This window comes from Rattus rattus, chromosome 17 (genome assembly GCF_011064425.1).
Source record: "Rattus rattus isolate New Zealand chromosome 17, Rrattus_CSIRO_v1, whole genome shotgun sequence".
NCBI lineage: Eukaryota > Metazoa > Chordata > Mammalia > Rodentia > Muridae > Rattus > Rattus rattus.
This window is the reverse complement of record NC_046170.1, coordinates 22,989,290-23,006,037: the sequence shown is the minus strand read 5'-3', so window position 1 is coordinate 23,006,037 and position 16,748 is coordinate 22,989,290. Positions and strand designations below refer to the sequence as shown.

At 36.2% G+C, this 16,748-nt stretch overlaps 1 protein-coding gene across 1 annotated transcript in view; it reads right to left on the bottom strand.

The window, feature by feature from the left end:
• Window positions 1–16,748, bottom strand: part of Iqcm (IQ motif containing M) — a 365,422-nt gene that overhangs the window by 308,301 nt on the left and 40,373 nt on the right. Inside the window, 2 exon segments of the mRNA XM_032888149.1 lie at window positions 6,423–6,502; window positions 10,542–10,632. Of these exon segments, the coding sequence (XP_032744040.1) occupies window positions 6,423–6,502; window positions 10,542–10,632 (171 nt within the window).

Here is a 16,748-nt window from a genome sequence, read left to right as displayed (position 1 = left end):
CACTCAAAGCTACATTCTTTTCTGGAGTATTTTCAACTCAGAATGAAAGGAAATATTTAACCTCTACAGATTTAAATATTATTCTTATAAAGTATATTGCATCCTAATTGTATCACAAAATATAATAAACAGGACAACTCATTTAAAAAAATATGTAAGCTGGAGTCCAGCGGCTGCATAAAATGTTCTGGTGCATGAAACCAACCATGAGTTGGATTACTTAATTTGTTTAAGTCAATAAAGCTAGAGAAGAAATTAAAAACTTGAGCTTCTAATGCAAAGAATCCTCATGCAATTAACTTTTAAAAGTTGTTAGACTTTTTAAAATGCCATGGATTGATTATCAGTAGCATTCTTCAAAGTACAGTATTGGAGGTACCACCTAGCTCTCAATACCACAACATCGAAGACTACATATGGGATAATGGATGGAAGGCAGAGTCACTAAAGAAAAAGAGCAAAAAGAACTCTAAGTTAATGAATTCTAGATTTATTTTACCCAGAGAGCAAAATTGCCTGTGATGACGACAAGCATTAGAGAGACTGACAAGTGTCCTGGGATAAATTTAAGGTATGAGAAAACAGGCTCAAATGAATGATTACAGAAAGAAACAAAATAATGGAGAATGCCTTCAGGTGACATGAGAACGGAAGCTGAGAATTTTAGAAGAGGAGGAGGGGAGAATGGTCTGGAAGTGGCAGTAATGAAGATCAAGGAAGACACTGTCCCATCCTCACCTCCAACAGGGTGTAAGGAAGGGCGAAAGAGTAAACACCACTTTAAAGCTCTGCAGAAGAAATGCTCTCCAAAACAGACTTCAGTTAGGCCTGAAGTGTGGAGAGGACACTTTAGGAAGGTAAAAGATTATGTTTTTGTCCAGGTAACATGGTGAGTTAGAGAGTAGGAGAGGTGGTAGTGAGGTCATAAAAGAGACATGCAGTTACTGAGAGAAGACATTAATACTTGCAAGTTTATATCTGTGGAGACTGGATCATATGGCGTTGTGGCAGATACTTCACGAGATTTTCCCTGAGAGATTCAAGGTTGGGAATTGATAGAAGTCACTGTCTACCGTTAACAGTCTAACCAACCACAGATAAAGGAGATTTTCTAACTATCCACTCCTTTCCTAAACAACAACTCCATTCTTTCCTCAAGGAAAGACATTTGACACGCAAAGCCCATAGAGTTGAGGGGGCCATCATCAAGCCACAGAATTTGTCACTTAGATTTGTATGGGCTACTTTGACACAGATCCCTCCTTCCAGAATTTCTTTTGAAATGGTCTGTTAAGAAGATTTTCTAAACAAGAATTCATGCCACGGTTTCATTTTCTTAGAATGAGATAGGTAAGAAAGGTAAGAAATGACTAGTGGAAAGGTCGTTTGTTGGAATATCAAATTAGAAGGGCTTTATTGAACGTACTGAAGCAGGAAGGCAAATGGGCAGACTGAAGCTCTTGAGTGGGATGACCACCTTGGCAATGGCAGAAACAGATGTCTCTATGAAGGAGCAGTGTTCACACTACTCAGGTTGTGTTGTAAGATAGGTTTTGAGGACAGGCCTTTCCTCCTATTGCACCTTTGACTTGAAAACCATTACTGGTAACTGAAGCTCAGCTTTGGTAAGCATTGGTTGTAGCAGGATCAGTTCATCAAAGCAAGCACTCTGCTACACCATTTTACAAGGTGAGCTTCAAAGAATGATACCGTAGTCATCCATTTAAAATTTCAATTGAATGGATAGAAATCAGGATTGGTCTTGATTCTTATGATATAGTTTTCTTTCCTTTTTCTTTCTATGAAAATTATGATTTATTTCTAAAATGTTTTAGAAATGTTTAAGATTTTAGAAAATGACTGCCATTCAGATGAAGCTGATCTAGGACATTTTCTTTCCTGTTTATGCCACTCTGTCATTTAATCAACTTCAGTGGATATTTCCTATGATTACTGGAGAAAATTTTAGCCAGTAGGCTTAGTAATAATAATAAAAGCCTGTGTCATGCATATTTTTAAAAAACACCATTAGAGTAAACACTAAAAACATTTTAAAAATACTGTTTTTCCACAAAGATGCTACATAATGCAAGGAATATGTATAAATTATTTCAGAAGAAAAATCAACATTTTTCACATTGTATTTTACAGAATAAATCACTGGTTCCAAGCCTTAGAGGTTTCTGTTTTAGTTGTCTCTTGTTGTTGTTGTTGTTGTTGTTGTTTAGAAAATTTTAATTCAATTAAAATATAATGGTTTAGGTTTAAACAGAACAAAATTCAAAAAATTTCACATAAAACATTGGTTACAAAACTACTTATGTTGGAGATACATTTTATTTTAAAGAAAGAACAGCAGCCTATAATATTCAGAAATTATCAATTTAGTGAAATTTTATACTTTCAGAACATTAAATTGACTGGTTTAGATGAATGTTGAGAGAACTGGGATATGAAGCAATCTGGCATAGAACTATGTACTTGATTTAAAGACGCAATTTCTTCAGTCTGCTTGCAGTCTTTACTTTTTAAAAGAGTGTCAAGTATTTTATTTCCACAAATTAACTGGGGGGGGCACTTTTATAATTATTCTGTGTCTTTTTACTTTCCAGAGTGAAGTGGTACTGCTTCACTTGTATACTTTCTTTTAATTTGTATCCATTCATCCATCCACCTATTCATCCAACCTATATTAATCCCAATTACATGGTGGGTGCTGTGAACAGGACAGTGTCTTTTGCTGTCATGAAGCTGTGGTTCCTTTAGTTCATGTTTTAGATAATTTAACAGAATATTTTTGCATTGGAGCAACTTTAAGCAGATCTTAACAGTATTATCTATGTGGCTGAAATTCTGTTCTTCCCACTTAAGTTCATAATGATCTGTAGTTGGGTTTCTCTCACCAAATATATTAGAAAGAGCTATCTTTTTTTTGTAGCACAAACAAACAAAGATTGATTCTTTGTCTAGTAATTGTAAATATGGACAAAAAAAAACACTTAACAAGTTTCAACATTCAAGTTAAAACCATAAGAATCATTGGCCAGTTCAATTAGTAAAAAGCCCCTTTTCCAGATAAATGTGTGATTTGTATGAGGAAGATGTTATTTTAACGATATCACCAACCTTTGAAAATTCTGAATATGTCTAAAGGTCACAGAATTAGTACAACTTAAGTGTGTATCTCAGTTTTGTCATTAGGAAATTTCAATCTAATTATTTGTACTAAAAACAATTACATTAATTAAACACTATTTTATGTCAAGATTTCCCAGAATTTATTTCTGTATATAGATGCTAAATCCTAAATAATTCTTTTTATTTGTTTTGGAAAATACATATAGCAGAATGAGTGTGTGGAATCCAGAGGACAGTTTGCATGATTCAGTCTTTCCTTCTGCTGTGTGGTTTCCAGGGAGAGGCCTTGGGTCATCACACTTGGCAGCAATTCTTTCAACAGCTAAGCCATCTTGCTAGCCTAGTCTAGAATATTCCATTCCAGATCCCAACTGAGACTCTTGCATTATTTTGCTATCCTGGGACCTCAAATTACCTGATTAAAGTCTCAAAAATGTTATCTATGAGGCAATATAAAAGTCAAAAATTATACATTTAATAGTTTGAGTAATTACTGTTTGGGTTATAAAAGTGTACTTAATAGAAATGAAGTTTGAAAATGGGCTCCTACATGATCCTTGAAGCTTTGTATGATAATCCAGACAAAGGACGACAGGATTGAGAGAGATAATATTTTATTTAATGCCTCAATATTTATATATATATATTTTTTTTATTAACTTGAGTATTTCTTATTTATATTTCGAATGTTATTCCCTTTCCCAGTTTCCGGGCCAACATCCCCCAACCCCTCCACTCCCCTTCTTTATGGGTGTTCCCCTCCCCATCCTCCCCCCATTACTGCCATCCCCCCAACAGTCACATTCACTGGGGGTTCAGTCTTAGCAGGACCAAGGGCTTCCCCTTCCACTGCTGCTCTTACTAGGCTATTCATTGCTACCTATGAGGTCAGAGTCCAGGGTCAGTCCATGCATAGCCTTTGGGTAGTGGCTTAGTCCCTGGAAGCTCTGGTTGCTTGGCATTCTTGTTCATATGGGGTCTCAAGCCCCTTCAAGCTCTTCCAGTCCTTTTTCTGATTCCTTCAATGGAGGTCCTGTTCTCAGTTCAGTGGTTTGCTGCTGGCATTCGCCTCTGTATTTGCTGTATTCTGGCTGTGTCTCTCAGGAGAGATCTACATCCAGGCTCCTGTCGGCCTGCACTTGTTTGCTTCATCCATCTTGTCTAATTGGGTGGCTGTATATGTATGGGACACATGTGGGGTAGGCTCTGAATGGGTGTTCCTTCTGTCTCTGTTTTAATCTTTGCCTCTCTATTCCCTGCCAAGGGTATTCTTGCTCCCCTTTTAAAGAAGGAGTAAAGCATTCACATTTTGATCATCCGTCTTGAGTTTCATGTGTTCTATGCATCTAGGGTAATTCAAGCATTTGGGCTAATAGCCACTTATCAGTGAGTGCATACCATGTATGTCTTTCTGTGATTGGGTTAGCTCACTCAGAATGATATTTTCCAGTTCCAACCATTTGCCTACGAATTTCATAAAGTCGTTGTTTTTGATAGCTGAGTAATATTCCATTGTGTAGATGTACCACATTTTCTGTATCCATTCCTCGGTTGAAGGGCATCTGGGTTCTTTCCAGCTTCTGGCTATTATAAATAAGGCTGCAATGAACACAGTGGAGCACATGTCTTTTTTATATGTTGGGGCATCTTTTGGATATATGCCCAAGAGGGGTATAGCTGGGTCCTCAGGTAGCTCAATGTCCAATTTTCTGAGGAACCTCCAGACTGATTTCTAGAATGGTTGTACCAGTCTGCAATCCCACCAACAATGGAGGAGTGTTCCTCTTTCTCCACATCCTCGCCAGCATCTGCTGTCACCTGAGTTTTTTATTTTAGCCATTCTCACTGGTGTGAGGTGAAATCTCAGGGTTGTTTTGATTTGCATTTCCCTTATGACTAAAGATGTTGAACATTTCTTTAGGTGTTTCTCAGCCACTCAGCATTCCTCAGCTGTGAATTGTTTGTTTAGCTCTGAACCCCATTTTTTAATAGGGTTATTTGTCTCCCTGAGGTCTAACTTCTTGAGTTCTTTGTATATTTTGGATATAAGCCCTCTATCTGTTGTAGGACTGGTAAAGATCTTTTCCCAATCTGTTGGTTGCCGTTTTGTCCTAACCACAGTGTCCTTTGCCTTACAGAAGCTTTGCAGTTTTATGAGATCCCATTTGTCAATTCTTGATCTTAGAGCATAAGCCATTGGTGCTTTGTTCAGGAAATTTTTTCCAGTGCCCATGTGTTCCAGATGCTTCCCTAGTTTTTCTTCTATTAGTTTGAGTGTGTCTGGTTTGATGTGGAGGTCCTTGATCCACTTGAACTTAAGCTTTGTACAGGGTGATAAGCATGGATCAATCTGCATTCTTCTACATGTTGACCTCCAGTTGAACCAGCACCATTTGCTGAAAATGCTATCTTTTTTCCATTGGATGGTTTTGGCTCCTTTGCCAAAAAATGTGTAGGTTCATTTCTGGGTCTTCAATTCTATTCCATTGGTCTATCTGTCTGTCTCTGTACCAATACCATGCAGTTTTTATCACTATTGCTCTGTAATACTGTTTGAGTTCAGGGATAATGATTCCCGTGGAAGTCCTTTTATTGTTGAGAATAGTTTTAGCTATCCTGGGTTTTTTGTTATTCCAGATGAATTTGCAAATTGTTCTGTCTAACTCTTTGAAGAATTGCATTGGTATATTGGGGATTGCATTGAATCTGTAGATCGCTTTTAGTAAAATAATGCCTCAATATTTTAAAGATGAGTTAGCTTTCCAAACATAAAATTTTTTTCTAAAACCAAAGTTCTGTAAGAGTTTTTTTCCTTAATTATATCCTGAAGCTTAAGAAGATGAGTGTCAAGGTACAACGAAGAAAACCTACACATAGTTTCCTTAAGTCAATTCTGCTACTGCGGCTTCAAAATAGTCTCTAAGTTCCAAACTTTCTGATTGTGCTTTAGGGACTTTAGAGTGTCATGTATAGCTTCTTTTTAAGAAATTTTATATACTTCAAACAAAATAACTTAAAAGAATTATTACTGAGAAGTCCTTTTCAAGCCTAAGAATTTATCTTCATAATTTCCTACAATGTTCTATATTCACACTTTAAAGATCCAACTTCTCAGGTTTAAAGTAAGAAAAAGTAGTTCTCATTATTTGTCCCCCAAATCTTTTTTATCTTTTGACACAGTTTTTTAGATGAAATAATATACAAATGACTTTGCTCAATACCATCTCTTTGGTTTATATAATGAAAATCACTACTGCTCCCAGCATTTGTCCAGGGAAACTCACCAAGGTCCTTCAGAAGTCCCAAATGGGAGGTCACATTATGCAAAGACAAGCCAATGTGGGAATGGAAGGGTTTTAACATCCTGTTTTGAAAACATAAGAGTTATAAATTGAGTTATTCAGTGCCCCCTGTTAGGTAGTGCAAGCCCCCCACACCTCAAATTACAGGATTAAATGCTAATCTCAGGTGCTCCTGACAAAGGGACTAGAGCTGTGGACATCCTCAGTGTCCTACATAGTAAGCATTATTAAAACAATAATCTTAAACTTCACTGGTTCTAAGTATGGGTAAACATCAGGAACATCTCTCTGAGAAAGCCTCGCCTGACAAAAGTCAGGAAATAATCACCATGTCTATTTTTTATTGTTTCATATGAGATTTTTTTAAATCGTGCTTTCCTAATGTCCCTTGTAAAGATTTGAACAGTTCTGTCTGTAGGATCTAAAGCCAAGAACCATGTGGAAAATTTAGAAAATATAAATAACCAAAAGAAAAGATATATCTCCTCTAATCCCATCAATCTAATATTTTGCTAACTTATAATTTCTCATAGACTAGGTATCATTTAAGCCTTCCGTATGTCCTATCTGATTTTAGTTTGCCCAGTAACCAATTACTACTATTAATTTACAAATTTTATGCATGAAAGATTATCCCAACCAGAAATAGGTGGAACCATGATTTGAGGTCAGGCAGGCAGGCAGTGGGCTTAAGGAATTGTAACACACTATTTTATTCTAGCTCCATTTGACATGATAAGCTAGATAGTATATTCCATACCTTTTCAGAGTTTATAAAGTTGTTTTCTAGTAGTTTTTACACTTTATATTCTCATGGATATCTTCATTAGCATACATAGATGCTTGTTGTTCTATTGGACTATTATTTAATGTTGTACTATATGGATTGAATATACTAATGGTTTATCAGACTTCTAATACATATTTAGGGTTCACACTATTCTGCCACTTTTAAAAGGCTCAGAAACCTTTGGGCATTCTCAATTCTACACCTGTTCAATTTCCTGTTTAGTATAAATGCCTAGAGATGTAATTGTTGTCTAGATGTTATATAAATATTACAGAAGTGTTAGCACTTCAAATATTTTTCTAAGAGAAAAAAACCAACATGTATGGGGAAAGAGACTATGACAGTCCTGGTCAGAGCTTGCTATCAGATATGGTGTGAGCACTAAATAAAAAGTAAATAAGTTACAAGATTAACTCATCTCATAAATCACCTCATCTTTCTGCTATGTATATTACATATCTAAGGATTTGTCAAAGATCGGGGTAATTCCATTGAAATTTTAGAATTCATTTATATCCTACCAAATTTGAGGTATATGCATGTATTGGACAGTTTACTTTCTAACATGTAGAACATGGCTAAATATTATTTAATCTTCAAACTGGGAAACATGATATCTTAGCAACAATCGTCTACTAATGAAAAATGGTCACCGAAATCATCTGGTTTAGCAAACAAAAGAAGCAAAAGCATTAAGTCCTAATTCAGAGCTGTTTCAACCCAGCGAGATGAATGCCAATAATCCTAGCACTTTGGGGGAGATGAATGAGAGTGGGAGAATGAAGTAGGAGGCACGTCATTATGGTTCTCTTATTGAACTTGTCAGAGGACCCAAGCTTGGACTGTCACATACAACGTAAACTCTTCGGTGAGGACAAAGCAGAGGTCAGCATTTAGGTTCATTTGTCTGGATTCCAGAAACACACTGTCCATGCACTGGCTATTAATAACAGCACTAATAGATAGGTCAGTGCAGCTTTGTCATGGTTGGAAAGTAACATTTAGAATGTATCCACATCCACCATGGCCATGGTTAGACCAGGATGTTTTGAAAATAATAATCTTTAATTTAAAATTTGAGAGTAAAGAATGTCACATTCTTAAACTTCAGTGTGAAAATGTGGAAGCAGTCCACTGTTTGCTCTTTGCATGACAAAAAAAACTGTAGATGAATTAAAACATCACGTTTACAAAATTCTTTTATATTTCTTATTTTTTAGGCATTTTTCTTTTCTTCAGTAAATATTTTTTATAATCTACCTAAAAATGATGTATGTCACCTTAACCATAAGTGCTTTCTGTCTAAGTCATCTTGAAAGGAAATATAGGAGAGAGAGAAAAAACCTCCCCCATAAGCCTCTCTGTGATCTGGACACAGGCGCCCCCAAAATCTAGTCTGAAAAGCTGCTAGCAATTCTCTACCTGTCCACCTGACTGATTCCATTCTTTCCCTTCTGCTTTCTACAGCATCTCTGCTAAGCTTTCTCTGCATGACAGGACGAGCCAGATTTCAATAAAAAACTCAACCTGATGTCTTCTTTAAAAAAAAAATTCTACCTAAATACTGGTTTCAAAAAACCTGAATCACCATGTCCCAAAGTACCTACTTGTCTGTCTGTCTGCATTCTCATCACACAGCAGCATTAACAAAATGAAGCTAACTGCCGAAGTAGGAAGAACTTACCAACATAAAATAGCTATAAATAAAGACAAGGCAGCCCAAGCGGATTGAAGTTCAGGCTTTATGTGCCCCAGGCTGTCATTGGAGTACATGTACCTGCTCTTAATTTCAAAGAGTGTTGATCTTCCTCATTAAACAGGACATGTTTTCATTTAAAAATGGGACCTAGGGGGTAGTAGGAGACCTTTATCTTCTACCCGTTGCAGAAGAAACAATTCCCTGAGAAACAGTTAACCCTACTGAGAAAGACACCATAATGAAAGACATTATTCTTGCTCAGATTTATCACAAATGAGTGCTCATTTGTCCCTAAATCACTGTTAATGTTCCTTGGATTACAGGCTTCATAAAATAAAATAAGAATGATTTTTCAATGAATTCGGTTAACTTTTCTCGTTATTAGAAGCTTGCTGGACAGACTAAACTGTTTAACTGCTTTATTAAGTAGTCTTCAACAGCCATGACTTTAGTTAATCTAACCTGAATCTTGAGTTAAATGGGGTAAAGATAGAAAGGGGAATTTTTTTAAATTAATCTTTCAATATAATAACTCCTTTTTCTTATAATGTATATCTTCCCCCAATGATAAGTGAAACCAAATTCCTTGCCCTGAAGTTGTGCGTGTTTTCCATCTGTTCAAATCTAAGACTTGTAACATATTTAATCAAAGAGAATGAGTATACCGGTCAAGGGTCTTCTGCGTGAAGCACAGTTTGTGACACAGAATTTGGAAGACAAGACATTCTTTATACATTGTGTCAATTTTCTTAACGTGTGTGGAATTTTCTTAACATGTTGTGTTAACGAAATGCCATTGAGAGAGCATTTTAACAGAGAAACATCTACAGTGTACAAGTTCTCAAATATATGTGCTTATGGGCAGTCAGAGGTTATATCTGAAGCCCTGGGGTAAAACACACACACACCCTTGTAAAGGTATCTGGAAGATGATATGACTCCATAAAATAACCCAGAAGAGAAGCTGACCCATCTCCAGGCACTTTGGAGAGTAGAAGCAAGGTTGCAAATCCTTGCATCTCAACCACATTCTGTGGAATCACCCTCATCGCCTGTGACGGAAAAACTAACCTTTAACTATTAGATTTTAAAGGAAAAAAATCATAAGTTATTCTGCTCCATAATTGCTGCAAAGGGGTTATTAAAATTCCAAACTTATGTAATATTATCATAAAAATATGGCATTTTTCTCAAGAAAGACACAAATTGGACTCAGGCTTCTGCACTGTAAAACCCAGATGGTTTGCTTAGCTACTCAGACATCCTCTGGTTCAAAAGTTAATTGAGCTGAAAACTAAAATCTTGATAATTGATATGTCTTGGGACTGGAGCAGAAAGATAAATTAGCCTCATGCATGGGGTGTTGATGGGTTTGAGAAACCACTGCCATTGGTCAGAGAATACGGCCAGAAAACAAGAAAATTTCTGTTTCCCTCTCTCCCTCTCTCTGTCTCTCTCCCCGCTCTCTGTCTCTGTCTCTCCTCTTTCTGTTTCTGTCTCTATCCCTCCCTCCCTCCTTCCTTTCCTCCATCCCTCTTCCTTCCTCAGTCCCTCTCCCTCTGCCCCCTCCCTTCCCCCCTCTCCATTCTCTAAATTAGATAACCCACAGTACCTGAACTTCTTGAGATTCATCTCCTTCTCTTTCTCCATTCTCTTACTCACGGATTCAATATCGTCCATTATTTTACCCAGTTTCACTTTTTCTAGAATTAACAAAAAAAGATTTGATTGTGCATTACTATAGTTTCCAAAAAAATGTACTTTTTGATTGAATTACAACTTACAGACCTTTTTAAAATAGGAGATGTGTATATTATTCCAAAATCAATAGCACAAAGTTACCCATGAAACACATTTGATTGACTTTTCATTACTCTATGCTACTCTGACCTTTTGTAATCACTAAAATTTAGGGCTAGAAAGTAAACTGTACTTAACAGCATACATCAATCAAAGGAGAAAATCTCAGAAAAATGCCTACATCAACATAGCATAAGCCCATACATACAAAGGACTTCTGGGTATACCACCATTATCATATTCATTATTATAAAGCTTAGTTTACATAGAAGGCTCTGGTATTTTAAAATCAATTAGCAAGTCATTAATTAACGGAAGCAAAAATCTCCTCATTTAATAGGCTCAAGACAAAAGTAATAAGTTGGTTATCCACCAACACTTTTCATTTCTCAGCTTAGATATATTAAAAGGTACAGAGGCATACGGTCCATATATCATAAAGCCTATTATTTAGAAGATATATATATATATGTATATATATATATGTATATGTATATATATATGAATTACTTCATGTGAGCCTCAGCATAGTGGCTTTTTGCAAAGTACTGTGTTTATACAGGAAGGGGAGCAGCAGTCTCCAGAACTTCTCTTTGTAACCCACAGAAGTTCAACAGTGAAAGTTCTCTGTAGTCTTTTAACCTAATCATGTAAGACTGCTTCCAAACTTCAGAACGAGTGGCATTTTACCCCTACAATTGAGTAAAGAATTAAAGGAGGGGTCAGATAGCTATTAAGCATGACAAACTGCCAGAGTATCTGATTAGCTTCCCCTAGGATGGGCAATGGGCTTTGTTTGAGCTTGTAACCATCTCTTTATGTAAAATCTCACTTTTTAACCAATGTTATAAAACTAGGATTTCAGTTTTATAATATGAATTATAAATCATTTGACTGAAATAATTAAAATAAAGGAGAAGGGGTGCTAAAAATGTAAGTGGGATCCTGCAGACTATTGGAGAATTAACAAGAAAATCAGGTAGAAGGTGCACGGGGCATGCGAATGGACAATGAGATTTGCCCTGACCCCCTCCCAGGTCAGCTGGAAGTGCACATGGAGTCATCTCAGCCACTACTCAGGGTCCTTCATTCTGATGTCTTCTCACCTGTCTCCCTCAGAGTACCTTTAGTTTATTGGTGATGTTCCCCTACATATTCGTTCTCTCCTTGACAACTTCCAAATTCTCCATTTCAGAGAGTTGATACAACTCCTGTGGTTATATTTATTGCCTAGGTGTGTTTGCCACACAGGCTTATGTAGTTTGAGTTCCAGTTTTGAGCTATCTTCATTCCAATCAAATTGTCTCTCTCAGAATTAACAATAGTATGTTACATCTAGGGAAGCATCACAAATCACTCCTTTTTAAATCCCTTATACAATTATTCATTAAATACGGCCTACTCGTCCATTTGATATTGCTTCCTGCAGGCCCTTACTGTGCACTGTCTGGGACCTTATGGGCTTCCTCAGTTGCATTCCCACTTTCAACCATGATGCCCTCTAATCTGTTCTCCAAACCTTCCATAAATATTTCAGTTCTAAATTCTTAAATTCTAAATTATCATTGTGTTGTTTCCTAATATAATTTCACAGCTATAGAACAGCTTAGAGAACATATTTTACATAATTCTACATCACCAAAATGTGTTGGTTTCTACTTTATAAATCAATATGCAGTCAATTTTCACAATATTCTATATTTCCTAGAAATAATATATAATTAAAATCATTAAGAACACTCTTATGGTTATCTAATAAAGTGTCCTTGTTTACTTTTCAAGCAAATAAAATAGTGATGCTGACATTTGTTTGAACTTATTTATATAAATGCATATATAATTCATTTTAATAATAAAGAGGAATTAGAGAAAGGATTGAAGGAGCTTAAGGGGCTTGCAACCCCATTAAAACAACAATGCCAAAAAAACAGAGCTTCCAGGGACTAAATCACTACCCAAAGACTATACATGGACTGACCCATGGCTCCAGCTGCATATGTAGCAGAGGATGCCCTTGTTGGGCACCAATGGAAGGAGAAGCCCTTGGTCCTGCCAAAATTGGAGCCACAGTGTAGGGGAATGTTGTGGGGGGAGGGGACAGTAGAGGGGGTTGGATGTGGAGGGGAACACCCTTATAGAAGAAGGGGAGGGGGATGGGAGAGAGGGTTTATGTCCAGGAAACCGAGAAAGAGAATAACATTTGAAATATAATTAAAAAATATCCAATAAAAGGGAAAAAAGAATCAATAAAAAGTAGTTTACAATTTGATATTTTACCCATAGCTACTTCATTGGGTAATTCCTAAAAATAAGGACATATAATACACACTCAAAAATATTTTTGTTGATGTATTTTTTTATCATTGTCTCTTTATTAACCATGGTTGAGTTAGAACTCATTATGTGGACCATGCTGGTCTTGAACTCACATAGATATGCCTTTCTCCACCTCCTAAGGGCTGGGATTAAAGGCATGCTCAGCTGCACACAGTAACAAATATTCCTTAAGCAGTTTTATGCAGAGTTATCTAATGTAATACCTATATTCAAATCTACTAATCATCCCCAAAATATACTTTGCACATGTTTTCCCTCTTGCCTCTTAGATCACCTCTAATCTGGAGTTACCCTGTCCACAGTGATACTCAAGAGCACATAACTACAACATACCCCTTAGGCTGTTTTATATTAAGATATGTGTGAGCATTGAATACATTCTTGGTTTCTAAGATTCATGATAAAGGCATTCTAATTGCTAGTTTTAAGCTAACTACATGTTTAAAATGTTCTCATATGAAAGTCAATTAGAACATTGAAATTAATTTTACAGATTTTTTAACATGGCCAATGGCACTTTGATTTACATTTGCAGCTTACACAATTATTCAGCTATGTAGCACTGACCCAGAATATTCATGCCAACTAGTTTCATCATTTTGGTAGAATATGATCTTTTCTTAATATGTGTGTATATGGGTACATAGATACTTATAGGTGCATTTGGCCATGTGAGCATATGTGAGGGCCACAGGTAAATAATCATATTTATAGATTCTCTACTCTACCTACCTATCAACGTGAGATGAAATCTCTCACTGAACCTGAAGTTTGTCATTGCAGCTAGACTGACTGGCTAGTGAATGTCCAGAATCCATTTGTCTCTGAAAGTTTAGAGGGTCACTAAAGTACCCAGCCTTTAAGTGGATGCTGTGAGCCCTAACTTGGGCCTTCCACTTTTCTCACTGAGAACTATCCCAGTCCTTGAAAGAACAACTCTAAAAACAATCTTCATCCCAGTTGTTTTCCTTCGATTACCCTAAAATTAAATTAAATTTTGACAGTAGCATTACATCATCCCACCACATCACTTCAATTTGACCGTTTGATTAAGGTATAACTGACAAGTCTCCCTTCTAAAGGGAAACATTTTGTTTGCTATCAATCTCTGGCTGATATTCTAACATATAAATGAATCAATCCTAAATGTCTTTTTTGAAAGACAATTAAGTATCCACTAATAACTCATGCCAAAACACTCACTGATAACATTGTGCTGTAATTTTATTATACAATCATTTATAAGCTGACTTCCTCTATAAGGAAAAGTGTCCTCCTTTGCTCTCATTTTGAATATTACTATGGATATATTAATTCCTTTTCATATTTGTATCATGATTCTTTTTTATGTTCATAATGCCAAAGCTTGTAGATCAGGCAAAGCCAATCCAAGGCAGTCAGTCCCCACATCATGCTGTCTATCACCCGTGGTCTCTCACCATTTCTTGCTTGTTGTCAGGTGTGCATGAACAGGTCAGCACCACTTCTAATATACTTTCCCCACTCTCTAGTTTCTTTCCTAGAAAAGTCAGTTTTATTTCTACTACAGCTCAATACATTCTTTAGGATTCCATCTTTCATTTTTCTTCTCTACTTATGTGCTTTTTCTGCGATATGCTTTCAAATTATATTTCCAGTATCATACTTAAACTCCTACAGGTTTTTTCAGTTCCTCATCAAACCTTCTCAGCTAGATCTATAGTCTGTAGCTCATTCATGTGCGTGTGTGGGTGTGTGCATGCGTGGTGTGTGAGTGTGTGTGTGTGTGTGCGCGCACGTGCGTGCATGCGTGCGTGCATGCGTGTGTGTATTGACCTCAGTGGTTTCTATCCTTTTCTTGACACTTTATGTATCTATGGTCTTTGTGAGGGGGAGCCCCCCGCAACACAGGAGCTCCCATTTATATTGTAAAAACAGCTTAAAGAGTTAAACTGAGCAAATGTGTTCCTCAGACTTAGTTTTCTTCTGGTGACTTACTTCCTTGAGAAATTTAATTTCTTACATTGTAAATTCATACTCTATACAAGTAAAGATTGCTTACAACTATTATTTCCTAAGAATGAAAATTATCTACATATTTCATAGAAATTTAAATACATGTGCTGGATATAAGATGCAGTTAAGAGTTAGCCCTGTAGATGTATCTGTGTTTGCTTCTTGCAGGCAGCTGATGGCATTTTCAACTATGATAATTTTTATTTCTCACAAGAGATTTTTAAGATACTGATAATATGAATTCTGATTCAGTCCTAGGTGAGGTTATTTGTGGTTATGAGTTCTATAATTTTCTTTTTTCTCTAGGGGTTAAGGCTAAAAATTTTAGCTTCTTTTCACTCTCTACAAGTCAGTGTGTGTATGTTGTTGTTGTTACTGCTGCTGGTGCTGTTGTGTTGTTATAGTTGCTGCTGCTGTTTTGTTTTCTTTCTATTTTGTTTTGCTTCTGACTTGGTCTTTTACTAATATCATCACTCTGCAAAAATGAAGAATCAGCTCTGGAAGCATCTCACTTAACAAACCATCTTACATGGGCCACAGGTATTTTCTCTGCATATTGCTCATTCAAGGAAACTGGTAGCTAAAGGCCACCAAAGACACACAGAACTTCACCAAACTTCAGATGCTGACCTGCCCTAAGGTGAAACACTACATTGGCTCTGCTTTCTTCACTTGCACTTCTCAGGTGCTCTGCAAAAATAAATAAATAAACAAACAAACAAACAAATAAATAAATGTGCAAAATAAAAAAAAATGCCTAAGATATTTTCTCAAGTTGCTAGGCATTCACATTTCCAGACTTCACTCACAGGATGCAACCTAATCCAGGTCCTGATGTCTAGTATTTGCCTGACTCTCATTATGTTTATATTAATGAAAGCTTTTGAATGGTTTTGACTGGGAATTCTTTACATTGACTTGTCTGCACATTTCATTATAAAGCAGCACATTTGTTAAACATTTACTATAAGAATCAATAAATAAAATATTTAAAACTTCTTATTCACTTATGTTGCCTTAATACTATGCCAATTACTAACTGTTTTCATTTTCCCCAATACTGCGGATTCCACATCCATACATACCTCAACCTCTTTCAAAAGGAAAAATATTCATTTCTTCCCTAACATTTGTAAAGAATATTTATTCTTCTCCACCCTACAGCACACAGGAGCTCTCATTTATATTGTAAAAACAGCTTAAAGAGTTAAATTGAGCAAATGTCTTCCTCAGACTTAGTTTTCCCAAGTCAGTTTGAATGATTTAGGAATAGGATATTATGGAGGAGCTGTGTTCCCCATTGCTGGTGTCACCTTTCAGGGCATCATCATAAAGCAGACATCATGTGGTAAAGACAAGGAGGCTACAAGAACTTTGAGGTCATTTTTCTTCAGAGAAAAATCTTATAAAAATGTTTTATATTAATTAAATCAGATATTTTTCATGTAGAAAATGAGACATTATTTACAAATTATAAAATAGTTTCTCTCTTTTCAAGACCTGCTACTTAAATTGTATCCCATGTCATATGAAATAATTATAAAAAAATGTAGAACTTAAAATGTTACAAATTTTATAGACAGATTCATTAGTCAAGAATGACAGATTGTGATTTACTGACATTCCAGTGTGTGGGCTGGGTGGGTGTCATATGATTTTCTACTGTTGGAATTTCCAGCACATGTGT